The sequence below is a fragment of the Podarcis vaucheri genome, assembly GCF_965113315.1.
Source record: "Podarcis vaucheri genome assembly, chromosome: 9".
NCBI lineage: Eukaryota > Metazoa > Chordata > Lepidosauria > Squamata > Lacertidae > Podarcis > Podarcis vaucheri.
Window position 1 is genome coordinate 2,093,602 of NC_138767.1, and position 27,871 is coordinate 2,121,472.

The window sequence follows — 27,871 nt, forward strand, 5'->3', positions numbered from 1 at the left end:
CACAGCAGCCTGCTGGATTCGTTGTGCCCTTCCCTGCTCCTTTTACGGCTGTCATAGGAAATCTCCAGCCAACAAGCTTATTCTGTCCTGGCACAGGCCTCAGTTTGACCTGTGACACTGTTTTCCCCAAGTCTCACCCACCAGCCTCACACCTGAAGTCCCATGCCATGGAGTGGCAGATCACCTGCTTTGTGTGCAGAAGTTCCCAGGTTCAATCCCCAGCAGCATCTCCAGATAATAATAATAATGATAACAATAATAATAATAATAATAATAATAATAATAATAATAATAATAATAATAGTTATAGATAGATAGATTTATATACTGCCTTTTAACAAGTGATCTCAGGATGGTTCACAAGATAAAAGAACAAATAAGTAATTAAAACAAAAACAACGAAACAACAACTATTTATTTCTTCTACCCTGCCCATCTGACTGGGTTGCCCCAGCCACTCAGTGCAGCGTCAACAAAAACACAGTGTCAAACATTAAAAGCTTCCCGATACAGGGCTGCCTTCAGAATTCCTATCTCTTTGACAAGCGACAGGAAGGTGTTCCACAGGGCAGGCACCACTATTGGGAAGTCCCTCTCCCTGTTTCCCTGTAACTTCACTTCCAGCAATGAGTGGACTGCCAGAAGGCCCTCGGAGCTGGACCTCAATGTCCAGGCCGAGCAACAGGGGTGAAGCCACTCCTTCAGGTATACAGGGCTGGCGGCATTCCATGCCTGAAACCCTGGAGAGCTTCTGCCAGTCAATGAGGCAATTTTATGCTAAATGGACCAGTGGTCTGACTCAGGATGATGCAGCTTCCAGCACCAAAAGGCCCCGGGTTCAGCTCCCAGCATCTCCAAAAAGGGCTGGGAGAGACTCCCTGCCTGAAGCCACCAGTCCCTGCAGACCATTTTTTCTCAAACTTGAATTCCCAGCTGCTGTTGGACTACTGAAGGAATGGGTTTCCCAAACCCAAAACTGACTGTGAAGGCAGTTTGAAAACTGCACCAAAATCCTGATTTTTCCTTAGCTAAAATCCATTAACTTGAGCTCTGTGCTTGAAGCTCTCTACCTTATCAGTCCGTGGCGGCAATGAGTGACCTTGCCAAGTTCCAGTAGAGCAGGGATGATGCGTGTGTGCCTTATCTTATGTGCTGACCACAAAAGACGCACAGACCCAATCTGGGAACAGCGCCAGAGCGTGTTCCTGGAGATGATGGCCTATTCCTCCCGGATAAGAGTAGGAAGAGGAAGATCCTTTTATGGTCAGAAGTACAGGAAGGAATTCCCTTTTATGGTTAAGAATACCAGAGCAAGAACATATGTGATGTCAACCTGCGTACATAGGCTGACGTGGTTGGATTTATATGGGAAGGAGGGAGAGGGTGCCTGGAGGATATATATACTGCATGAAACTTGTCATTTCTTTGGACTTGCTGTGGACTTGATCACGCAAGTGCCTTCTGCTATCCGGAGAGCAGAATAAACTTTATTGGCATCAACCTCGGTGTCATTTTGACTTCCTTCCTCCTGTCCCGGAGCAACGCAGACCCAATCGGTGAACTCCAATAAGGCTACACTACAACCCCCACCATCCATGATCACTGGTCCTGCTAGCTATGGATGATGGGAGTTATAGTCCAACAACAGCTGAGAATTCAAGTTTGAGGAACACGGGTATAGAAAATACTCTCCAAGGAGAAAGTACTCTCCAAGGAGACAGCATGTTCTCCTGCACTTTGCCATCCTGTGAATTTTCTGTTCTGATGGCTTCAGTTTTTGCAACCGTTCACACCAACTTCAGGAATCCACGCACACAGCTGAGTTGGAACAGGCCATGTTTTCCCCGTTGGCAGCTTCCTAGACATAGTTGGCAGGGGCAGCCCAAACATTAGCTCCATTTGTATTCCCACAAGATCAGACTTCAGAGATTCAGAATTCTCTGTGATGCCCTCACTGCGGCTGTTCACTTTCCCAACGCATGGAAGTGCAGCAGGGCAGTAAGAGGATGCAACGGAGAAAGGGATGCTGGCAACAAATCCCAGCTCTTCCTCACGTGGTGACAATTAGATGAGGGAACCGAAAGTCCAGAGACGGCTGCTGGCATGAGAGAAAAATGACTGATGGATAACCTGAGGAGTAGCTCAAAGCAGCAGACAATGTGGACTGTTCAATGTGCCTGCAGCCACCAAGGAAAGGCTCCAGTGCTGACCAGCTGAGGACTCAAAGTGCCACGGCTCCTTAAGGAAGCATCCCTCTCCCTTGGCATCTTCAGGTACCCTATGCACAATACCCAGCAGCACCACTACAGTTCTTGCCAATGTCCAAGCTGGACTGACGCCTCACTGATGGAAACTACACCAGCTCCAAAAGACCAGAACAGATGTTCTTCAGCCATTTGCCAATGCCCTTGTCTGAGAGATTTATAGCCATCTTCCGTGTAGTTCTGAGCGATCAAAATAAATGCCTGGCTGCTGAATGACACCCCAGCCACGGGACTTCACAAAGAACGTGATCGTCCTGTTGATTTTCCCCCGTGCGCAATTAATCTTTGCAGGCGCACTGATGTCTTTCCAACAAAGCCTCTGCAACAGATCAGACCAGATGATCTCGGCTGCTGGGAACTGCTCAGTGCACCAGACCAAGTTCCTCTGCATGTTCCAGTTGAGCTCTATGCCTTTCTGCGTGCCCAAGTTATTCTCGCCCAGCTGCTGGATAACATCTGGAGGCACCAGCCGCTCCCAAATCATGCATGTCCTCCTAACCCAGCCACACGACATGCAGCCGGTGACCCAGCCCAAGGTGAGATTCTCTCCCGGACGCCAGCTTGCGCTTCCTTGCACACAACTGTGTCCAGAAAACCTTATGGGCAGGGGCTGCAACTAAACAGAAACAAAGTCAATGTGATGACTGACTCCCATATGACCGGACCCCAGCCGTCCCGGTAATTCAGGGCTGATATGGGGGTAATTAGCCCTGGCAGCCTCCCCAGGTTGGAGGAGGACTGTCTCGTAGACCCGCAGATTGTCTGAGATTGCCAACTTGCATCAAGGGGCAAGCGGCAGGACACTGGGTCGCAGAGCAAGGGAAGGTTGGCACTCTCCGATGTCATTCTCATAGCCGGGAATATCTATTTGAAGAAATGATTAGAATTGGACAATAAACAGACATTGTCTGGACCGAAGAAGCTTAAGAAAAAACCTGCAGAATTGTATAGTCTCTGGTGCACAAGCTTGGATTTCAAAGAGATACACATTTTGGTGCGTGGATTGTGGAGGTGTTTGGTATGTTCTTTTCTCTCTCTTCTTAACATCTACAATTGGCTTTCCATGCCAAGCCTCATTAAGAACTAAATTTTTAAAAAAGAAAGAAAGAAAAAAAGAGTACAAATGGACTTCTATTTAAAATTGGGGATTCAACTGCACACCTTTACTTAAAACTTGAAATGCTTCCTAAAGATAGAAGAAAAAATAAGATGGCGCCTGTCAGTACTATGCAGCACGGGAAAATGTGAAATCCTCCTTTCTTTGAGAGAAACAGGAACTATTTACTGGCTGATTACAATGATTTGAGACAATATTTTGGATAACATACAGTGCAGCTGTTTGCAGAAGGTTTTTTCATTATGAGCGAGAGCGAAGGCTAGATGGATGCCTAGCAGGCCCCCTCTAGGGCCCGGAGGGGGACTGTGTCTCCAGGAAGGCTGATCGATCGCCAGGTGACTGATACTTGTGGAATACAGTTTATTTATCTTACAATATTGCAAACAGTCTGCTCAACAATTATTAAGAATAACTCAATAATGTGGAAGGTACCGCGTTATTAAATCTCAAAAGGAAGGTTTGGACAACAGCCCAGACTGGAAGGATTAACAATTTGGGAGTTGCTGCGTCATTAAATTTCAGAAACTTCAGATAACAGCTTAGATTGGAATGGAATCTGGAATCAGAGAAAGCTACGTGGGCAAAAAGACAGCTGAAAAAAGATATATATACAAATAAAGCTGTATTCGATGGATGCAAGGATATATGATGTCTGACATGACTGAGAATCACAGAGCCAGAGGAGAACTTTAAAGCGTTAAAATCGAGATGTGGAAAATATTGAAACAACGAGGAGAGGCAGGACTGAGATTTGGACATGCTTCAAGGTCCAGACTATGGGAAGCCCCGAAAAATTAATAATAATTTGGATGGTAATTTGGTCTTTTTATATTTTAGTTTCTTATTTTAATTGGATTATGATTTGATATGTTAATTGGATGTTTAATAAATATGTTTAATAACCCCCCCAAAAAAAGTGATACCGCCACTAATGCCTCCAAGTACCCCATTGAGTGCAGCCTTTGTAGCTCAGGTGGTAGACCATGAGGCTTTGGATCACAGGGACATGGGTTCAAGTCCCACGTTAGGCATAAGATTCCTGCATTGCAGCAGGTTAGACTAGATGACGCTTGTGGTCTTTTCCAACTCTACACTTCTATGATTCTATAATTGTAGGGAAATGACTAGCACCTCCCTGGCACTGTGCTACTGGCTTTTGGGAGCCCCACCCCAGGCAGCTGAGGAGGCAACCCCATGAGACCTAGAAAGCATCCATGCAAGTCCTGCCTTGCAGGGGGTTGTACTAGACCAGTGTTCCCCAACCTTGGGCCTCCAGCTGTTTTTGGACTACAACTCCCATCATCCCTCGCTAGCAAGATCAGTGGTCAAGGATGATGGGAATTGTAGTCCAAAAACAGCTGGAGGCCCAAGGTTGGGGAACACTGTACTAGACGACGCTTTGGGTCCCTTCCAACTCCACAATTCAAAGGTTCTGTGATTCTGTTAAATAACGTTCGCCCCACCCTAAATGACTGAATAAAGAGAATACAATCCTCTTCAATCACCCAGACTGGTGACCTGCAAGCAAATCTCTGACTCCCCTCTTGTCCATGGCAGTGTTGGCCTATGTCAAGAATAGAGGATCCTGGTGCCATCCAAATGCTGTGAATGGAATCATAGAGTTGGAGAAGTCCCCAAGAGTCCTGTAGTCCAACCCCTGCAATGCAGGACTCCCAGCTCCCATCATCCCTGATCCTTAGCAAAATATCTAGATTTGATACTATCCACAAACTATGTGCTAAAGAGAACTGGAGGATTAATAAATTCTCGCAAGCCTTTCATACTCAGTTAACATACTTGAATATCTGCAGCTTGCTGTTCGGCAAAACCTCAAACCACAATATAAGCAACATGTGCTCTGACACAACCCTGATCTGACTTCATTACTTCCATTTCCTTGAGAATCGCTTGCTTCTCCATCAAGCTGTATTTGAATCACAAGAGATCCATCCACAGCAATGAGAACACCTAAACAGCAATGCGCCAGCTCTCCTAACACAGCTCTTGAAGCCTTAACTAGCATTTTTCCTCACTGGCCCAAGTGCCAGCGTAGTGAAGTGGTGAGAGTGCTGGACTAGGGCCAGGGAGACCCGAGTTCAAATCCCCCCTCCGCTTTAAACTCAGTGGGTGATGTTGAAGAAGAAGAAGAAGAGGAGTCTCAAAGCGGCCAACATTCTCCTTTCCCTTCCTCTCCCACAACAAACACTCTGTGAAGTGAGTGAGGCTGAGAGACTTCAGAGAAGTGTGACTAGCCCAAGGTCACCCAGCAGCTGCATGTGGAGAAGGGATCGAACCCGATTCACCAGATTATGAGTCCACTGGTCTTAACCACTACACCACACTGGCTCTCAGGGTTGTTGTGGGGTGAAATGAGGAGGGGAAGAATCATGTATGCCACATTCTCTCATCGGAGGATAGAAATGTAGCCACAAAGCAGTAAAAATCACATATCATTGTGTATTCGGTATGCCACAAAAGGAACCAGTCGACCGGACCAACGGATTGCAGAAAACATCCCTGCACCCTAGAAGCAACAGCACAGATGTGTTCACCACTACCAGAGAAGCCGGCTGGATCTCAGGACAGTCCTGAACCTGAGCAGGGACTGTGCATTATATCACCAATGCAAGTCTGGACGGATATCTCTAACACAGAACAACCTCCCTCTACAGCCAGACCCACCCTCAGCCCCCTTCCCGACAACTCCTCACCTGAGCAAGGAGGAACGACTCCTGGCACCACTTCCTGACTGCTCTCCTGCTTCTTTTCTTCGCTTCCTGCAGGAATACTTAACTGGGGGCTTGGGCCAGCCACACTTGGGCTTTCCTGCACACTTAAGGCAGCTTGCAACACCTGTGTTGCAACCAGCTGCATCATGGAGACAAGGGATAGGGATGCTGCTTCGATCTGCAAAGCAGGAAGTGGGGGCAAGCTTGTTCCTTGGGTGAGTCCAGCACCCACTGTGCCTCCAGACTGCAGCAGTGACAGGGCCTGCATGACACTTTGTTCTACAAATGGTGTCAATGAGAAGCGCGACTGATCTTCACGTTGGCGGTCTCCTTGTCCCTGCGTTGCTGCCTCATTCTTGGGCAGCTCCTGATAGCCAGGGTTTGTCTGCAGCGGATGGTCTGACTTGTTGGGTAGTTGTTCTGCCACATCAGATTTGGCTGGAGGTTGCCGGTCTGCTTGTTCCTGCGTTGCGGCCTCCTTCTTGGACAGCTCCTGATGGCCGGGATTTGTCAGCAGTGGATGCTCTGACTTGTTGGGTGGTTGTTTTGCCACATCAGATTTGGATGGAGGTTGCTGGTCTCCTTGTTCCCGCATGGCGGCCTCCTTCTTGGGCGGCTCCTGGTGGCAAGGATTTGTCTGCAGTGGATGCTCCGACTTCTTGGGTGGTTGTTCTACCACATCAGATTTGGCTGGAGGTTTCCTGGAGCTTCCTGCTTCTGCAGACGATGCTAAAGAGGGGGAGAAAAAGCAAGTGGCTCATTATTATTATTATTATTATTATTATTATTATTATTATTATTAATAGTAATATTTATTAAATTGGTATACAGTGCTACCTCTGGATGCAAACAGGATCTGTTCCTGAGCCCTGTTTGCATCCTGAAGCGAATGCAACCTGCGTCCGCACGTGCGCGGGTCGCGATTTGGCGCTTCCGCGCATAAGCGACATCATTTTGAGCATCTGTGCATGCGGCGAAACCGCCCTCCATCCATCCATCTCAGGGCAGTTCACGACATAAAAATACAAAATTAAAAAACCCAAAAGATACAAAATGGAACCAATAACTCCCCCCCCCCCCGCAGTACATCAACACTCTATTGCAACAACTTCAGGTCTACTTTTGGCAACAATACTGCAGGGAAGCAGCAGAATATCTCCCCTGATCCTTGGTCACTGCTGAATTTGCAACAAGGTTCTACCCTGCATAGCGTGAGTGCAAGAAGGTCATTGTACTAAGCAACTGTAAAAATTACAAAGTGGGTGGGGGAAACTCCAGAGGAGTGAAATGGCTGAGATCAACTAACATCCCCTTTTGAAATGGGTTGCAGAGTCACTCACACAATCCAATATAGGAACAGGCTTGGTTTCCTTGGCAGGCATTATATTGACACAATGACAAAGCCAGGAAAAAACCCCCAGAACAGAACAAACTATTCACTGAGCCACAGCCACTGCAACACGCCTGCCAATATCACACACATAATCCTGCTTAGAAAAAAACGAAGACCAGTTACAGTGGTGCCCCGCAAGACGGAAAACCCGCTAGACAAAAGGGTTTTGAGCTGCTTCGCAAGACGATTTTCCCTATGGGCTTGCTTCGCAAGACGAAAACGTCTTGTGAGTGTTCCGATTTTTTTTCGCTCCCCACCCCTTTTTCTAAGCCGCTAATCCGCTAATAGCCTTTTAGCCGCTAATCCGCTAAGCCTTTAATAGCCGCTAAGCCTTTAATAGCCGCTAAACCGCTAATAGCGCTAATCCGCTAATAGGGTTGCTTCGCAAGACAAAAAAACTGCTAGACGAAGAGACTCGTGGAACGGATTAATTTCGTCTTGCAAGGCACCACTGTACTGAAGCATCTGTAACATCCACCTTACCTGGAGATCTAGTTGATTTTCCCAGTTCTCTCTTCTGCCTAGAAGAGGTTTGAGAACTCGAGCTGGGGCGGCTTGGTCGCTCTGCAGACCTGGACCTATGTCTGCGGCTCCTAGATCGTGACCGTTTTCTGCTGTGGGGCCCAGGGCTCCTAGATCGTGACCGTTTTCTGCTGTAGGGCCCAGGGCTCCTAGATCGTGACCGTTTTCTGCTGTGGGGCCTAGGGCTCCTAGATCGTGACCGAGTCTGACTCGAGGCATGGCCAGGGATTGAGTGTTGTGAAGTGTTCGGGTTAGAACTGGTAGAGCATGGCATTGGAATATGTTTTTCCTTCTTCTCTCCTTCATTTCTGCAAAAGGCAGAAAAAACAGGATTTGAATGACTTCTCTTTTCCAAATGTAAAAGGAAAAGTCAGATCTGTCAAAATGTTATTTTTGCAAACGGAAATCAACTAGAAGTAGGAATTCTCAGGGTTGAAACTAAAAGCATCAAAAGCCTACAAAATACAGCTGATGGGACTGCAGCATCCAATAACTTAAAGAACACAAATGCTGGGAACAGAATGCCCAGCTTCATACCAGAAAATTATGGCTGCCACCTGCACTGGCAATGGCTACCTGCCTGCTAGTGGCTTAGCTGCAGTGCAACCCACAGCTGCTCAGCCAGCTGGCACCTGGAGCCTTAGAATGAAGACCTGCAGTCTGAGTTAAGCAGCTCCTACATTTACTGCTCAGTGACAACCAGTAACCTGGGAGGGGGGGATATTATCCCGGGGGGTTACTGTCAGGGGACTTACATTGGAACAGGGGAGGGAGGCAGGGTGGCCCGTTGGAATACAGAAAGCTTCCGAAATTCCTGAGGAGCAGTTCCTCTTCCAGCAGTGAGAAAAGCCACATCTCCAGTGGAGAAGTGAGGGAAGAGGCCAGCCAAGTGAGGAAAGGGCTCGAGGATGCTGCAGAGAGCCCCAGCGCCTCACCTTGCCGGGCTGGCCAGGAGAGACGCACGCCACTTCCATCGCCCAGCTTGTGCAGAGCGGTGAAATGCAAGGAGTGGAGGCGGAGGCTTGGGGTGTCAAAGTTCCACAGCCTGGCACCCACAGACTAATGGACAGGCAGAGAGAGCAAATGCCATTTTGCATCAGTACTTGCACTGCTACGTCAATCAGCGGCAGAACAATTGGGTGGAGAAGCTAGCACTGGCAGTTTGTGTACAATAATGCTGAACACGTGTCCACAGGGATGAGTCCCTTTCTTGCCAATTACAGGTGTCATCCCAGGGCCTTTCCAGGGCAGAAGGAGGAGGAATGGAGTGTACCAGCCACAAAACATTTCGCAGAAGAGATGGAGGCCATACACCAACAGCTCTAGATGACTCTGGAAAGAGCCAAGGAGGCCTACAAGAAGGCGGCAGACAAACATAAGAGACCAGGGGAGGTTATCAGGGTGGGGGACAAGGTGTGGTTGTCATACTCAGGGGCTGCCCCTGAGAGGGGGGTGCAAGAAACTGCAGCCTAGGAGGGTTGGTCCCTTTGAGGTGACACAGCAGGTCAACCCAATAGCATTCAGGCTGAAGTTGCTGGATAACATGAGGATACATCCAGAGTTTCACAGGTCTCTGCTGTCGCCTTACAGGGAGGGCCACAGCTTCCCGGGGAGAGAACAGGGGATGCCCACCTCGCCAAACGTAGAAGGGAAGTCTGTAATGAAGTGACAGAGACACTTGACTCCGGGTGGAACGGACATCAACTAGAGTACTTAGTTGTCTGGGAGGGGGCTCCTAGTTCGGAAAACGTGTGGATTCCGGCAGGGCGCGTGACCGAGGAGTATCTTGTAGAGGAGTTCCACGCTCTCTTACTGCACAAGCCCAAACCCCCAAAGTTGTTATTTGGAGAAGTGTTTGGACCCACAGAGAATGAGGGGGACTTTGAGGGATTCCTGGGGAGGAAATAGAGGACGAAATTGCCGAGGTCTCTGATGAGGAGGAACCTTCTGGGGACTTCCCGCCAGAGCCGGAATTGTCGGGGGGGCAGTTTTTGACTCCACAGAGGAGAACGGCGATTCCTTCCTCAGGTTCCCACCCCCCCTCCTGGCGACACCAGTGAGTGGGAAGCAGCTCTGGACCCCACCAACAGGGCGGGAGGTTTTGAAGGGGGGTGGATGTCAGGGGACTGCTATCAGAACAAGGGAGGGAGGCAGGGGGGCGTTGGAATACAGCGAGCTTCCAAAACTCCTGAGAAGCAGTTCCTCTTCCAGTAGTGGGAAAAGCCACACCTCCAGTGGAGAAGAGAGGGAAGGGGCCAGTCAAGTGAGGAATGGGCTCAAGGATGCTGCGGAGAGCCCCAGCGCCTCAACTCGCCAAGCTTGCCAGGAGGGACGCATGCCACTTCCGCCGCCCAGCTTGCACAGAAGGGTGAAACGCAAGGAGGGGAGGGGGGGCTTGGGGTGTCAAAGTTCTTATGTTGGGGGAGAAGCCGGAAGCGGCCACTCCCAGATTCTGTAAGTGACTAAGATGGACATGAACTTTGGAGATCTGCACTGTAAATAGTTTGCACAATAAAACCTGTAAAAGACAGGTTTGGAGTCCTGCCTGGTTACTCGCGAGCAACCACCAGCAGCATCTGACAGGTTACTTTTTCTGCAGAAGTGTTTTTTGTTATAGTTCCTAAGCAGCAATGAACAGTGGTCAACTGCAGATAACTTAACAATTTTACAGTTTTCAGTCTTCTCTATTAAATACAATGAAAGACCAGAATTAGATCATAGATCACTTTCCTGGGCATCAGAAAATGTCCCAGTGCAGAATGCCCTCACACAAATTTTCCACTCAAAATGTCTCTGAAAACCCACACCATTGGGGAGAACAGGGAATTGAGATTACTGCAGCCTAATTCTCATTACTGAATATTCATGTTGAGATTAAAAGGTTACCTCTGTAACGAAGAAAATTCTTCTGGATTCCAGTCAGGATACCTGTTTCAAGAAAAGCCAGCAAAACAGCTGTGTTATTCATTCCATTATCATTCAGGCAAGTTTCTAAAACTGTCAATTATTTCTCTCTCTTTTGTCCAAATTATTGATCTCTTACTACTGATCTTCTGGGGAAATTTAAAGGTGATTCCATGAGGATTCCCTGACTCTTTGACCCAGTATTCCAAAAGCTCCCTGGCATGAGATTCAGGTCCCAGCTCCACCAAGAACTGGTTTGTCCTGAAGCCACCCCTCGTAAAACTCTGCTCATGCTCCACAGGCATCTAAAAGCCACAGAACGCAAGATGAGATGCCTCTGAGCTTCTGCCTTCTTCCCTGTTTCAGCTCCATAATCGGTCTACAGACCACTTATACAAATTCAGACAAAACACAACCTAGAGCAGGCACCGTTCCTTCAAAGGTGAGCTCCCACAACTTCCTTGGCTAAGGTTTATGGCAAGGTATATAAGCAATGACTCTGCTGCTTTTAGCAAAGCCCCGAGGTTGCCGCAAATTCTTCGTAGCGCTGTAGCAGAAATGCTCAGAGCTCCAGGTTCTTCAGTGCAGTATATTTATTGTGAGATATATATATGTATATAAGATGTATGGAAGTGAAAGCTGGACCATAAAAAAGGCTGATCGCTGAAGAATGGATGCTTTTGAATTCTGGTGCTGGAGGAGACTCTTGAGAGTCCCATGGACTGCAAGAAGATCAAACCTATCCATTCTGAAGGAAATCAGCCCTGAGTGCTCACTGGAAGGACAGATCGTGAAGCTGAGGCTCCAATACTTTGGGCCAACTCATGAGAAGAGTCGAGTCCGTGGAAAAGACCCTGATGTTGGGAAAGATGGAGGGCACAAGGAGAAGGGGATAACAGAGCACGAGATGGTGGGACAGTGTTCTCGAAGCTACCAGCATGAGTTTGACCAAACTGCAGGAGGCAGTGGAAGACAGGAGTGTCTGGCGTGCTCTGGTCCATGGGGTCACGAAGAGTCAGACACGACTAAACAACAACATATATATACAAATATCTACAGGCTATAATACAAAAGCAGTTCATACAGTCAAACAGAGTATCTGGCTGCACCTTAAAGCAAACAGGAAGACCTCTAACTCTTTCTGACCACACTTCTCTACACCACCACCTTGCTGCTGGACAGGTTTCCCTTTTAAACCGATGACAGCCAATCAACTGACAGCACATTACTGCTCAGTCATTCTGACCCAGCACTTCCATAGAAAGTGTTGCAGGCAGATTGCATCAGCCAGTTGCTTAAGCTAGCAAACTCAAGCCTGCAGACTTACTATCTCACACAGCATTCTGTTAATCCCAACACTCCTCCTTAAGTCAAAGGCTTGAGACCTAACAATTCTCTTAAGTCCCGAAATTTAGGAGCATCCAAACATTTTGTATATAAATCTGCCACGTTACATCTTCTGTTACAATGCTGTACTTTTCTTTCCAAAGCATTTTTACATTGCCATATCTTATCGCAATATGTTTACTTTTGCTCTTAAAGTTCTGTTGGTTGGCAAGCTGTTGTGCTGCCATGTTATCACTGAGCACAGTGATTGGCATTTCAGGAGGTATTCCTGGTTCTTTTGTTAGGCAAGCAAAGCACTCTATTTGTGACACACATTCGCTTATGGCAGAGTACTCTGCTTCACAAGTACTTGTGGCAACAATGTTTGTTTCTGGTATTTCCACTGAACCAGGGCATTTCCAATATATATAGCATAACTAGTGATAGACTTTCCATTTTCTCTTTCTCCCCAGCTGGCATCAGCATATGTATACACTTGCTGATCATATCCTGTATTCAGTACCAGTTTGTAATCTTTTGTGCCTTTCAGATACCTTAGGATTCTTTTAAGTGTTACCCAATCTCTCTGAGCCGGGTCTCCACTTCTTTGGCTTAACATGTGCACTACCAATGTTATGTCAAGTCTCATCCAGCAACTTAAATATAACAGAGAACCTAACAAAGAATGAAACGCTATTGCACTCTCACATTTTTGTCCTTCCTTCTGGTTCATTTTTGTACTGTTTAGTTATGGGAGTGTCAACCTCATTTGCCTTCTCCATTCCATATGTCTTCAGTAACTTTTTGACCTTGTCTTTTTGATTTAGAGAGTTGACGCCCTCTTCATTTCTCTGAATCGCTACTCCTAAGTAATTTTGAATCTCACCCAAATACTTCAGTGTGTATTTGTTACCTCGGTTGATCATAAACCAAGACATTTGCTTTTGTGCAGTTGTTATTAGATCTTGTCAACATACAAAAGTAAATAACAAATGCTTCCTTGCACCATTGCTATATATAAACAGGAATCAGCCAGGCTTTGTTTGAATCCCATCTTTTTCAAAGCTGCGTCTATGCATTCATGACATAGATGTGCACTTTGGTGTAAACCATATAGTGCCCTTTGCAGCTTTAACACCATGCTGTCTTTTTCCAGCTCATAACCTGCTATTTGCGGTCAGTACACCTTGGTGTCAATAGGAGCATTTAAATATGCTGAGGCAACATCAAAATGATTAACTTTCAACCCCCTCAGACTTGACATTGCTAAAACTTATTTTACTGTTTCAGCCTTTGCTGTTAGGAGAAACATTTCATCATAATGTATCCTTTTCCTTTGTGTAAAGCCCCTTGCGATCAAACCTGACTTTCCTTTGACAACTACCATCAGCCAGCTTTTTCACTTTAAAAACTTACAGCTTATGGGCTTTTTACCTTCACGCAATTCTGTAGGTACAAACACATTGTTTAATAATAATAATTTTTATTTATACCCCGCCCTCCCCAGCCAAGACTGGGCTCAGGGCGACTAACAAGCAATAATAAAAACAAGTTGAATGAATACAACTTAAAAACAAGATTAAAATACATTAAAATATTGAAACAATAAAATATTAAAATGAAGCCTCATCACAGGAGGAGAAAGGAAAAAGAAATAGGGGGAGGGAATCAAATTGGCTCCAAGCCAAAGGCCAGGCAGAACAACTCTGTCTTACAGGCCCTGCGGAAAGAAATCAGATCCTGCAGGGCCCTGGTCTCATGAGGCAGAGTGTTCCACCAGGCCGGAGCCAGTGTTGAAAAGGCCCTGGCTCTGGTTGAGGCTAATCTAACTTCCTTAGGGCCTGGGACCACTAGTGTGTTGCTATTTATGGACCTTGAGGCTCTCTGTGGGGCATACCGGGAGAGGCAGTCCCGTGGGTACGAGGGTCCTAGGCTGTTCAGCAGAGAGTTATACTCTGCCTGCATTGCCTTTAACCACACCTCTTTCTCTAGAGTAGGTAACTCTTGCACTTCAAAGTTTTCTGGCTCAGTTACATAAACCTGGTTTATGGTGACTGGGAACTCATAACGGACCAGAAGTTGACCTTTATTACTTCTTTCAGACCTCCTTGGGTCATTAATCTCCCCCCCCCCCAGGTTACCTTCAGGACTGCTTTTGGGGTGGATTGACTCTGGAGATTTACCTCCTCCTGTCCTGGTTGCACTTTCTTCTTCCCCCTGCTCCATGCGAGTAGCTGGAGAAAAATGCTCAGTCTCTACCTGCTCCCTTTCAATTTCCCTGGGAATGCTACCAATTCTTAGCTTTGTTTCAACTCCCTTATCAGGTATGCTCGGCAGTAAAACCTTTTCTGGCAGTTGGTTTGCATGTATCTTGGGCCAATTTCTCTGCTCATTAAAGCTGGCTGACCGACTAGAACTCAAAAGATTTTTATCGTCTTCAAACTTATAGGCTTTCGTTCTGCTTTCATACCCAAGAAATAACACCTGCTGTGCCCTTTTTCCACCTTTTCTTCGGGGTTTTTTACAGGTATGTCAACCCATGCCTTTGTCCCAAAAATTCTCAAATGTTGCAAACTGGGACTTTTGTTATAGAGAATCTTGTAAGGTATGTCGTCTAATACCCTTGACCACAAACCATTTCCAATATAATTGGCTGTCTTAATACTCTCAGCCCAATATTAAGAAGATTTGCATCTGCTAACAATGCTTTCATTTGTGTCTTCAAGACACCTCCCCTACGCTCTGCTACTCTGTTCTCCTGAGGAGTTGCCACATTGGTAAGCCTATGTTTAATCCCTTGGGATATGTTTCTTAGGGAGCTAGCCATAAATTCTCCTCCCCTGCCCATCTGAAAAGAGCACACCTTTTGGGCAACTTCAGACTTTTGCTTTAGTGGGTAGACCCAGCAGACCCTAGAATAGTCATCCACTAGGATTAAACAATACTTGTTACGGGAGACACTTGGTGGAAGAGGACCAGCTACATCAGCATGAACAAACTCCAGTGGTTTTTTGGTTTCTCTCTGGCTTGCTCTTGCTACTAGGTAAGCCCTGCTTTTAACCTTCTTGCAAATATTGCAGTCTAAGTAATTATCACAACTTTCAATGTTTTTCATCCCCCCCCACAACTCCAAAGTTTTGTTCAGCACCTTAAAGCTAGCATGAACCAGATGCCTGTGCAGGAGATGAATACACATATTGTGGATTGGGACATTTTGCACATTCGCAACCTTAGACTCACACCGCAGTACATACATATTAGTTCTAAGGTTAGCATTTGCCAACACTGCCCCATTTTGCTTTATCTGGAACTCATCTCCCACGAAGGTTACTTCAAAGCCTACTTTCGCCAAGTCCGGAATACTGAGGAGATTGTTTTGCAAACTAGGCACACACAACCCGTTCCTGAATGTGTGTCTCAGCTATGGGAACACAATCTCCTCCACACAGATCACATTAGCTTTCTGGCCTGTAGCAAGACTTACATGCTTTTCGTTCAAAGCCCTAGCATCAGTCAGCAATGCTTTTCTTTTACAAAAAGTCTGAGAAGCTCCACTGTCCAGAACCACAGCTCTTCATTTTCTTGGCCATGTGGAGACACCCAAGCGGTAGATTCTCTCTGCTGCCTCCTGCTGTTTTTGTTGTTTTCTCAGGCAGTCCCGAAGCAGATGTCCACTGGACTTGCAGCAAAAACACCTTTTTACATTGTTGACCACCAGCTGGTCTGCAGCAGCTCCTCTTGACTGTTCTCCGGCTCCCGACACCTCTGCTCTTCCTGGCTGTTGTTCTCTCTGGGATGCTTCAACAGCTGGGCTGAGGTCGTCTTTCACTCTGCATGCATGTCCTCCTCTGCATACAACTGTCCAGTAACGTATTCCAGAGTCAGCTTATCATTCTCTACCGACTTGAGGGAATTTACCAGCATATCATAGCTGTTGTCAAGGGAACTCAGGACCATAAAGACTTTGTTCTCTTCACCCAAAGGCTTCCCTCTTAAGGCTAGCTCCTGGAAACAGCCTGTTAGGAATTTTAGGTGGTTTACCAGAGAGTCACCCATTTTTTTCCAACACCGGTACATTCTCCTGGTCAGGGTTATCAGAGAGCCAGCTGTCTCGCACATGGACAGCCTTGAGCACATTCCACGCCTCACTTGCCATCACCTTATCAGTTACGTAGACTAGCTGGCTGTCGTCCAATCTAAGGATGATTGTAGTCAAGGCTTTCTCATCCTTTTCTAGCTGGGCCTCTGCTTCTGCCAGCTTTTCATCATCGTCCTCATCCTCCTCAGGGGGCTTCCACCACTTTCCACAGGCGCTCACGCTTGAGGAAGTGTTGCATGCGGACCGACCAGATGCTGTAGTTCGTGGCCATCAGCTTCTCCAGCAACATGCCAGCTCTGGACTGTTCCATACCTGCACCTCACCTCCAGCTCCCCACAGCTAGATAACTGCTACCTGTACTCTTGCACAGCAGAAGCATGCTGGGTCCATAACCCTATCGCGAATTCGTTGTGGCGCTTCAGTGCAGTAAATTTATTGTGAGATATATATACACAAATATTTACAGGCTATAATACACGAGCAGTTCATACAGTCAGTCAGAGTACCTGGCTGCACCTTAAGGCAAATAGGAAGACCTCTAATTCTATCTGACCACACACCTCTACACCACCACCTTACTGCTGGACAGGTTTCCCTTTTAAACCGATGACAGCCAGTCAGCTGACAGCACATTACTGCTGAGTCATTCTGACCCAGCAATTCCATAGAAAGTATTGCAGGCTGGTTGCATCAGCTAGCAAACTCAAGCCTGCAGACTTACTATCTCACACAGCATTCTGTGAATCCTGACAGAGGTATCCAGGCAGTCATTTCCAAACCATTTCAAACCCTCAATCTACTCCCAATAAATTAAAATGAAAGGCCTTACTGTAGGCGTAGCTGATCACATTTCTTGAAGTGTGCAATACTGCCCACGTGCAGATTCCAGCCCTACAAGGAGGGAGGGAAGAAATCAGCATGAGAACATAAAAAAGCCCGGCTGATAGATGAGAACAAAGCGTCACCTAGTCCAGCACCCGTCTCCTGAGGCCGTCAGCCAGATGATTCTGAGAAACCCACAGAAGGGCCCTCCTCTGCTGCTGCTTCTCCCAGCAGAAACTATTTTTTAAAAAAAAAATCACGGCATATTCATTTTTTTATAAAAAATAAAACACTAAGTTCCACTTAGTGATATGCCCAAAACCCACTGATGTGACTTCCGTCTATAAAACTGCAAATCTGGTCATTAAAGGTCATGAGAGTCTGTGGCAGTGTTCAAAACTAGCCACGTGCCAAGCACATCCTGCACTTCGCTATCAGAAACTTACAACCAAGTGGAGATGCCTGGGTGCCATGGTCCTCATAGCGTAAGATCTTCTTGAAAGCCAGAGTGGAAAATCCACTCATCCTGGGCTCAATACAACCGTGTGCACTTTTTTTCTGCAAAAACAAAGAACTCACCATCATACTTGAACATTCTATTTTACACAGAGAACACACGTGTGGAAGTACTGTTGGCGACACAGCATGATAATCATTCATCATTGACGGAGATGGAGATCCTGAAGACGGAGGCATAAACGAAGCCGCAGGTGTTGTTGAGGGTTGAGCCACTGAAGGTACCATAGGTCCTGCTGAAAAAAGGCATGATTCTGTTATGAATCACAGACGGATGCCAACGAAATTCCTGGAGAGAGGGTGCCAAGGGCAAAGGCCACCTCGGAGCTTGCTCCTACTGGATATCCCCTTCCTGCCCCCCAAAAAGATCATTTCCCATCAACTACTATACACAGTGAGGTGCCCAGTAGAGAGGGGACAGTAAGCAAATAATGCACCAGGGTCTTCTCCAGCTTAGCCCCTTCCATCCTCCAAGGCCATTCTGAAGAGATACTGTGGAGTAGTGTTTAGAGTGTCAGACACAGACCTGAGAGACCAGATTTGGCTGGAGGTTCTCTGGAGCTGCCTGCTTCTGCAGATGACACTAAAGAAGGGGAGAAAAAGCAAGCGGCTCATTATTATTATTAACAATAGTATTAAATTGGTATACCGCCCTCCATCCATCCATCTCAGGGCAGTTCACAACATAAAAATACAAGATTAAAAACCCAAAACATACAAAATAGAAACAAGAACAAAATGAAACAAATACCACCCCCTCTTGCAACAAAGGTCTACCCTGCATAGCATGAGTGCAAGAAGGTCATTGTACTAAGCAACTGTAAAAAATACCAAGTGGGTGGGGGAAACTCCAGAGGAGTGAAATGGCTGAGATCAACCAACAACCTATTTTGAAATGGGTTGCAGAGTCACTCACACAATCCTATATAGGAACAAGCTTGATCTCCTTGGTAAGCATCATATTGACACAATGACAAAGCCAGGAGAAAAAACCCCAGAACAGAACAAACTATTCACTGAGCCAAAGCCACTGCAACACGCCTGTCATTATCACAAACATAATCCTGCTTACAAAAAACCAAAGGCCAGTTAATGAAGCATCTGTAACATCCATCTTACCTGGAGATTCAGTTGATTTCCCCAGTTCTCTCTTCTGACTAGAAGAGCTTTGAGAACTTGAGCTGGGGGAGCTTGGTCGCTCTGAAGACCTGGACCTACGTCTGTAGTTCCTAGATTGTGACCGAGTCTGACTCGAGGCATGGTCAGATATTGAGTGCTCTGAAGTGTTTGGGTTAGAACTGGTAGAGCATGGCATTGGAATATGTTTTTCCTTCTTGTCACCTTCATTTCTGCAAAAGGCAGAAAAAACAGGATTTGAATGACTTCTCTTTTTCAAATGTAAAAGCAGAAATCAGATCTGTCAAAATGTTATTTTTGCAAACAGAAATCAACTAGAAGTAAGAACTCTCAGGGTTAAAGGTAAAAGCATCAAAAGCCTACAGAATACGGGTGATGGGACTGCAGCATCCAATGACTAAAGGAACTCAGATGCTGGGAACAGAATGCCCAGCTTCATACCAGAAAATTATGGCTGCCACCTGCACTGGCAATGGCTACCTGCCTGCTAGTGGCTTAGCTGCAGTGCAACCCACAGCTGCTCAGCCAGCTGGCCCCTGGAGCCTTAGAATGAAGACCTGCAGTCTGAGTTAAGCATCTCCTACATGTACGGGGTCAGTGACAACCAGTAACCTGGGGTGGAAAATATTATCTGGGGGGGGGGGGGGGTTAGGTTACTTTTTCTGCAGAAGTGTTCTTTGTTACATGGTTCCTAAGAAGGAATGAACGGGGCCAACTGCAGATACTTGCAGTTTTGAGTTTTCTATATTAAATACAATGAAAGACCAGAATTAGATCACAGATCACTTTCCTGGGCATCAGAAAATGTCCCAGTGCAGAATGCCCTGATGCAAATTTTCCACTCAAAATGTCTCTGAAAACCCATACCATTGGGGAGAACAGGGAATTGAGATTACTGCAGCCGAATTTTCATTACTGAATATTCATGTTGAGATTAAAAGGTTACCTCTGTAACGAGGAAAATTCTTCTGGATTCCAGTCAGGATACCTGTTTCAAGAAAAACCAGCAAAACAGCTGTGTTATTCATTTGACACAGTACATGTACTCCATTCCATTATCATTCAGGCAAGTTTCTAAAACTGTCAAGTATTTCTCTCTTTTGTCCAAATTATTGATCTCTTACTACTGATCTGGGGAAATTTAAAGATGATTCCATGAGGATTCTGACTCTTGGACCCAGTATTCCAAAAGCTCCCTGGCATGAGATTCAGGTCCCAGCTCCTCCAAGAACTGGTTTGTCCTGAAGCCACCCCTCGTAAAACTCTGCTCATGCTCCACAGGCATCTAAAAGCCACAGAACGCAAGCTGAGATGCTTCTGAGCTTCTGCCTTCTTCCCTGGTTCAGCTCCACAATCGGCCTACAGACCACTTATACAAATTCATGCAGAACAGAAACTAGAGCAGGCACCGTTCCTTCAAAGGTGAGCTCCCACAACTTCCTTGGCTGAGGTTTGTGGCAAGGCATGTAAGCAACGGCTGTACTGCTTTTAGCAAAGCCCTGAGCTATCCAGGCAGTCATTTCCAAACCATTTCAAATCCTCAATCTATTCCCAATAAATTAAAATGAAAGGCCTTACCGCTGGCGTAGCTCATCACATTTCTCGGAGTGTGCAGCAGTGCGCACGTGCAGATTCCAGCCCTACAGGGAGGGAGGGAAGAAATCAGCATGAGAACACAAAAAAGCCCGGCTGATAGATGAGAACAAAGCGTCACCTAGTCCAGCATCCCGTCTCCTGCGGCCGTCAGCCAGATGCTTCTGAGAAACCCACAGAAGGGCCCTCCTCTGCTGCTGAGAAGCAACTATTAAAAAAACCAAAAACCCTAATGGTATATACGGTATATACGTTTTTTGCCAACTGACACCTTGGATTAAGAAGCCATTTGTCACCTAGGTTATATATCTGAGTTTCTACAGCAGAGTAGAAACACACTCACCTGCCCTTCAGCCCTGGGTATGAGTTTAACACTGGACAATGTTCAATACTGTGCAATGCATTTAATATTAAAATAGACAACAGCAGCTCAAAGTTAGATAAGACAAGTGTCTCCAGACATGGTGTCAGGTTTGAATCCCACCAATGTCAAATGGGCGTTCTGGACGTGGGGATTCATGATGCCCTGAGGTGGCAGAGATGTCTCCTTGGGGATTAGGGGAGGGGAGATATGCTGCAGTGATGCTGTCCAACAACATTTGGAAGCCACCATGTTGACTTCCCCAGGATAACATCAACCACTCCTCATAGCGTAAGATCTGCTTGAAAGCCAGAGTGGAAAATACACTCATCCTGGGCTCAATACAACCGTGTGCACTTTTTTTTTGCAAAAACAAAGAACTCACCATCATACTTGAACATTCTATTTTACACAGAGAACACACGTGTGGAAGTACTGTTGGTGACACAGCATGATAATCATTCATCATTGACGGAGATGGAGATTCTGAAGACGGAGGCATAAACGAAGCGACTGAAGGTACCATAGGTCCTGCTGAAGGAAGGCATGATTCTGTTATGCAACACAGATGGATGCCAACTAAATTCCAGGAGAGAGGATGCCAAGGGCAAAGGCCACCTTGGAGCTTGCTCCTACTGGATATCCCCTTCCCACCCCCCAAAATGATCATTTCCCATCAATTACTCTACACAGTGAGGTGACCAGTAGAGAGGGGACAGTAAGCAAATAATGCATCAGGGTCTGCTCCAGCTGAGCCCCTCCCATCCTCCCGGGCCATTATGAAGAGCCACTCTGGTGTAGTGGTTAGTGTGTCAGACACAGACCTGGGAGAACAGATTTGGCTGGAGGTTTCTTGGAGCTTCCTGCTTCTGCAGATGACGCTAAAGAGGGGGAGAAAAAGCAAGTGGATCATTATTATTATTATTATTATTAGCAGCATTTATTAAATTGGTATACTGCCCTCCATCAATACATCTCAGGGTGGTTCACAACATAAAAATACAAGATGAAAAACCCAAAAGATACAAAATAAAAAGAACAAAATGGAACTGTCAAGGAACTGCCATTGGCTCAGGGGCGAGAGGGGAAAAGCCGTATGGATTACAGAGATCCCCCAAAGATCGTGGGAAGCAGCACCTCCTCAGCGGAGGAGAGTAACCACGCCTCCAGTGTAGAGGAGCTTCAGGGCTCAGAGGAGGCGAGGCGGTGCCAGGACACCTTGCCTGGCGAAAGCAGGGAGGAGAGAGATCCTCCGTTACCCACGCCCTCTCTGCACAGTAGGCTTCTGTGCTGAGAGGGGAGGCGCAGATTGGGTGTCAAGAGACTGCTCTGCTGGAAGGTTTAAGGACTGCCCACTCACAGATTCTGCCAGTGAATGAGCGAGCCATGGAATAGTGGCGCTCTGCATGGTGAAGGGTTTTTGGCACCAATACCAAGGCTTTACATCCGACCAGGGAGGCACTTGCCTGATTGCTCTCGAGTAACACCCTGATATCCGTACAGGAACCAATACCCGCCCCCCTGCAGTTCATCAACGCTCTATTGCAACAACTTCAGGTCTACCTTTGGCAACAATACTGCAGGGAAGCAGCAGAATATCTCCCCTGATCCTCGGTCACAGGTGAATTTGCAACAAGGTTCTATCCTGCATAGCATGAGTGCAAGAAGGTCATTGTACTAAGCAACTGTAAAAACTACAAAGTGGGTGGGGGAAACTCCAGAGGAGTGAAATGACTGAGATCAACCAACATCCCCTTTTGAAATGGGTTGTAGAGTCACTCACACAATCCAATATAGGAACAGGCTTGGTCTCCTTGGCAGGCATTATATTGACACAATGACAAAGCCAGGAAAAAAACGCCAGAACAGAACAAACTATTCACTGAGCCACATCCACTGCAACACGCCTGCCATTATCACACACATTATCCTGCTTAGAAAAAACCGAAGGCCAGTTACTGAAGCATCTGTAACATCCACCTTACCTGGAGATTTAGTTGATTTTCTCAGTTCTCTCTTCTGGCTAGACGAGGTTTGAGAACTTGAGCTGGGGGAGTTTCGTAGCTCTGAAGACCTGGACCTATGTCTGCGGCTCCTAGATCGTGACCGTTTTCTGCTGTGGGGCCCAGGGCTCCTAGATCGTGACCGTTTTCTGCTGTGGTGCCCAGGGCTCCTAGATCGTGACCGTTTTCTGCTGTGGGGCCCAGGGCTCCTAGATCGTGACCGTTTTCTCCTGCAACGTTCAGAAGTCCCAGATCGTGACCGCTTTCTCCTGCAACGTTCAGAACTCCTAGATCGTGTCCGTTTTCTCCTGCAACGTTCAGAACTCCTAGATCGTGACCGTTTTCTCCTGCAACGTTCAGAACTCCTAGATCGTGACCGTTTTCTCCTGCAACGTTCAGAACTCCTAGATCGTGACTGTTTTCTGCTGTGGGGCCCAGAGCTCCTAGATCGTGACCGAATTTGACTCGAGGCATGGCCAGATATTGAGTGCTCTGAAGCGTTTGGGTTAGAACTGGTAGAGCATGGCATTGGAATATGTTTTTCCTTCTTGTCGCCTTCATGTCTGCAAAAGGCAGAAAAAACAGGATCTGAAAGACTTCTCTTTTTCAAATGTAAAAGCATAAATCGGATCTGCCAAGATGTTATTTTTGCAAATTGAAATCAAATAGAAATAGGAACTCTCGGGGCTGAAGCTAAAAGCATCAAAAGTCTACAGAATACGGCTGATGGGCCTGCAGCATCCAATGACTAAAGGAACTCAGATGCTGGCAACAGAATGCCCAGCTTCATACCAGAAAAGTATGGCTGCCACCTGCACTGGCAATGGCTACCTGCCTGCTAGTGGCTTAGCTGCAGTGCAAACCACAGCTGCTCAGCCAGCTGGCCCCAGGAGCCTTAGAATGAACTTGGGCCTGCAGTCTGAGATGAGCAGCTCCTGACTTCCGGTCTGCTGCGGAGGACAATGGCGGTGTGCTGAGTGTCGTCCACAACACGGAGCCGGCAGAGAGGCTTGGAGGGCAGCGCTAGAGTTCGGCGCAGCCCCAAAAAGCCTCCACGGGAGTGTGGAGACACAAGGGTTCCAGCGGAGTGAAAATCCCCCCCCCCCCCGCTGCCCAATCAATGTTAGGTCTGAGTTAAGCAGCTCCTACATATACTGGTTAGTGACAACCAGTAACCTAGGGTGGAAAATATTCCGGGCGTGGGTGAAGTGGGGGGGGGGGTACCGTCAGGGATGAGATTACTGCAGCCCAATTCTCATTACTGAGTATTCATGTTGAGATTGAAAGGTTACCTCTGTAACAAAGGGCAGTCTTCTGGATTCCACTCAGGATGCCTATTTCAAGAAAAGCCAACAAAACAGCTGTGTTATTCATTTGACACAGTACACGTACTCCATTCCATTATCATTCAGGCAGGTTTCTAAAACTGTCAAATACTTCTCTCCCTTTTGTCCAAATTATTGATCTCTTACTACTGATCTTCTGGGGATGTTTAAAGGTGATTCTATGAGGGTTCCCTGACTCTTTGACCCAGTATTCCAAAAGCTCCCTGGCATGAGATTCAGGTCCCAGCTCCTCCAAGAACTGGTTTGTCCTGAAGCCACCCCTCGTAAAACTCTGCTCATGCTCCACAGGCATCTAAAAGCCACAGAACGCAAGATGAGATGCCTCTGAGCTTCTGCCTTCTTCCCTGGTTCAGCTCCATAATCAGCCTACAGACCACTTATACAAATTCAGGCAAAACAGAACCTAGAGCAGGCACCGTTCCTTCAAAGGTGAGCTCCCACAACTTCCTTGGCTGAGGTTTGTGGCAAGGCATGTAAGCAATGGCTCTACTGCTTTTAGCAAAGCCCTGAGGTGTCCAGGCAGTCATTTCCAAACCATTTCAAATCCTCAATCTATTCCCAATAAGTTAAAATGAAAGGCCTTACCGCTGGCGTAGCTCATCACATTTCTCGGAGTGTGCAGCAGTGCGCACGTGCAGATTCCAGCCCTACAGGGAGGGAGGGAAGAAATCAGCATGAGAACACAAAAAAGCCCGGCTGATAGATGAGAACAAAGCGTCACCTAGTCCAGCATCCCGTCTCCTGCGGCCGTCAGCCAGATGCTTCTGAGAAACCCACAGAAGGGCCCTCCTCTGCTGCTGAGCAGCAACTATTAAAAAAAAAAACAACATAACGGTATATACATAAGTTCCACTTAGTGATATGCCCAATACCCATTGATGGGGCTTCTGTCTATAAAACTGCATAATCTCATCATTTAAGGTCATGAGAGTCCGTGGCAGTGCTCAAAACTAGCCAGGGGCCAAGCACATTTTGCACCTGGCTACCAGACACTTACAACCAAGTGGAGATGCCTGGGTGCCAGGATGGCGCCTGACGTCTCCACAACCCGGAGGTGAATGCCTGGGGATCCTGGGATCGTGATAGTCAAAGTTCTTAACCTGGCTCAAGGTTGTCGCTTGAACTAGCCGGATGTTTAACTGAGAATCAATCACAGTCAGTCCATCATTAGTAAAATAAGACTTCAGATCCATCTGGCCCCCAAATGGCAACTAGACATTCCATTTTGGCAACTGACACCTTGGTTTAAGGAGCCATTTGTCACCTAGCTTATATATCTGAGTTTCTACAGCAGAGTAGAAACACACTCACCTGCCCTTCAGCCCTGTGTATGAGTTTAACACTGGACAATGTTCAATACTGTGCAATGCATTTAATATTCAAACAGACAACAGCAGCTCAAAGTCAGATAAGACAGAGTCTTCTATCATTCGTATGTTACATTCTAACGCTATAATGCTTTCTTTACCAATGTTTCTGACTGGACTGCAACCTTAATCCACTGTCTACTTTAAGTCCAACTTCCTTTGATCCCAGAAGCTACTAGAGCAAGTTTAATTATAAACAGAGGAAGCAGTAGAGGGAACTGGGAATCCAAAGTCAATTGAGAACTTGTCTATCATAAGGCAGCTTTTACAGGTGAAACCTGCAGAAATAGCCAGTCACATTGTGCAAATCAGACACACGCAGTATTTATTCCCAAGCTTCTTGATTGTTGGACATCTTACGGGAATAAAATCTACAGATATCCAGAAGTCAATTAAACCCAGTACATAGAACACATTGTGTACAAATGTATGTAACGGGGGGGGGGGGAGTGACTCACCTTCAACTGTTCACATTCTACATTACACAGAGAACACACATGTGGAAATATTCTTGGAGATGCAGCATAGTAATCATTCATCATCGACGGAGTTGGCAATCTCTTCAGCTTCTGGACATCTGCCTGTGAAAAAACTGGAAGCCAAGAGGCTTTCACCACAACAAAAGGTGACTCAATAGGATGCTGAGGTTTCTCATGGATTTTCTTCTGGCCACTGGCAGGTCCAGGTGGTATCTCGGCTCCTGCTGGAGGGAGGCCTAGCCCTGGCCCCTTGTTGGAAGCATCCATGGGGGGAAAGGACTGCGTACTTGATGTGCTTCTCTGGAATCCCATCTTTCGTAACAGCTCTTCTACCGCCTTCATTTGACTACTGGTTACACCAAAGGGCGCCGAAGACACGAGAGTCGTCTGCTGTGTTGGAAATCCTTTCATGTTCCCCTCAGTTGATGCATCAGAATTATAGTCTTTGACCTCAGGAAGAGTTTCAGTATATTTATATTTGCTTTTATGCCCGTAGTCAATTACCTTGCACTTCACCATGCTACCACGACCATCGTCACTGTGAAACATTTCCTTTTCTCTGCTCTGAAAAGGTAAACTTGGTAACTGATGAGTCACTTTGCGCATTCGGATGTCCCTCAAAATTAAAGGCATGTTTTCTGGTGTCAGCTGATCATCCGGATACCGACTAAGTTCCTCCAAGTCTTCATTAGATAAGCCAAAGTTTGCTAAGATGCTGGAAGCATTCTCAGTTGTAAAACGGTTCTGGATACGTGTGGCTTGTTGTGCAAACTCTCCTGAAGTGATCTGGCTACTACTTACAAGCGGAAAGTGAGTAGCACATCCCTCTTCCTTCTGGTGCCGCTCTAATCTAGGATCCATTCCATGTTGCGTGACCTGAACATTTGGCATTGGGAATCTTGCCCTCATTTCTGGTTCCATGACCCTTTGAGGCATTCTGGGAGGAGCAGACGGGTGTGGCCTTTGAAGACCATCCGGTCTAGGTCCTGGTCCTGGCCCCAGAAAAGGGCCACGCGGCATTGGACCAGGTGCATTGGGTCCCCTTGGCCTTGGAGGCATGTTTCCTCTAGGGTTAAACATGGCAATTTTCAGAAATGCTTCATTTAACAAAGCGTAAGATGCTATAGAATGGGTTGAAGCTACCGAGTTCAACTGGTAAAAAGCCAACTGTGTCTTAATCTGAGCAAGCTGCAAAGGAGAAGGAGGGCCCAACAGAAGTGGGCCGGCAATGCCAAGGTTCAGAGAATTCACAAAAGGTGCAAAATTTTCCAAGAACACCACAAAGCTGAAAGTTAAACACACAAAAATTAGATTACATTTATTTTTAACCTACTTTCTAAAATGGTTCTACTGCCTATAAGTAAATTGTTTGAAAAACACAACCGTTTCGTTTTTTTCTCAATAACAAATTGTTTTAGCAAAGGGGTTGGGGGTTTTACTCATTTGTCAACTGAAAGTTATTTCATATGTGTTTCAACGCACTACAACTTTTGAATTTAAAAGGCTTTATATCCCACTCTAAACCAACCATGCAAACAAGCACTTTCAATTGAAAACCCATGTGATTTTAATGCATTCTAGCCACATATCAAGTGTAATTTAATTAAGCCGTTAGAAAAATAAGATAATAATTTACACTACAACGATATGCAGAGTTCAATTATTATTATTATTACTAGACAGCAGGTTCCATTCAATTCAATGTGACTTAAAGGTAAAGGTAAAGGTACCCCTGCCTGTACGGGCCAGTCTTGCCAGACTCTAGGGTTGTGCGCCCATCTCACTCAAGAGGCCGTGGGCCAGCGCTGTCCGAAGACACTTCCGGGTCACGTGGCCAGCGTGACATCGCTGCTCTGGCGAACCAGAGCCGCACACGGAAACGCCGTTTACCTT

At 46.5% G+C, this 27,871-nt stretch overlaps 2 protein-coding genes and 1 long non-coding RNA gene across 10 annotated transcripts in view; 1 reads left to right on the plus strand and 2 right to left on the minus strand.

Moving 5' to 3' along the window:
• The window catches only part of LOC309539891 (uncharacterized protein), a 108,346-nt gene that overhangs the window by 12,255 nt on the left and 68,220 nt on the right, over nucleotides 1-27,871 (minus strand). The gene's annotated exons all lie outside the window — the stretch shown is intronic.
• LOC309540165 overlaps nucleotides 1-27,871 on the plus strand; it is a 69,794-nt gene that overhangs the window by 12,141 nt on the left and 29,782 nt on the right. The window lies entirely within an intron of this gene.
• On the minus strand, nucleotides 5,697-27,263 carry LOC309539894 (uncharacterized protein). The gene is made up of 16 exons (XM_082236279.1): nucleotides 25,958-27,263; nucleotides 24,718-24,779; nucleotides 24,079-24,120; nucleotides 22,769-23,349; nucleotides 21,608-21,664; nucleotides 21,169-21,317; nucleotides 20,408-20,469; nucleotides 19,776-19,817; nucleotides 18,812-19,041; nucleotides 18,219-18,275; nucleotides 17,756-17,928; nucleotides 17,184-17,245; nucleotides 10,912-10,953; nucleotides 7,987-8,333; nucleotides 6,093-6,839; nucleotides 5,697-5,905 (listed from the first exon to the last, which is right to left on the minus strand). Exons 1-16 carry the CDS (start codon nucleotides 27,056-27,058, stop codon nucleotides 5,832-5,834), a joined length of 3,828 nt encoding a protein of 1,275 aa, XP_082092405.1. The 5' UTR covers nucleotides 27,059-27,263; the 3' UTR covers nucleotides 5,697-5,831.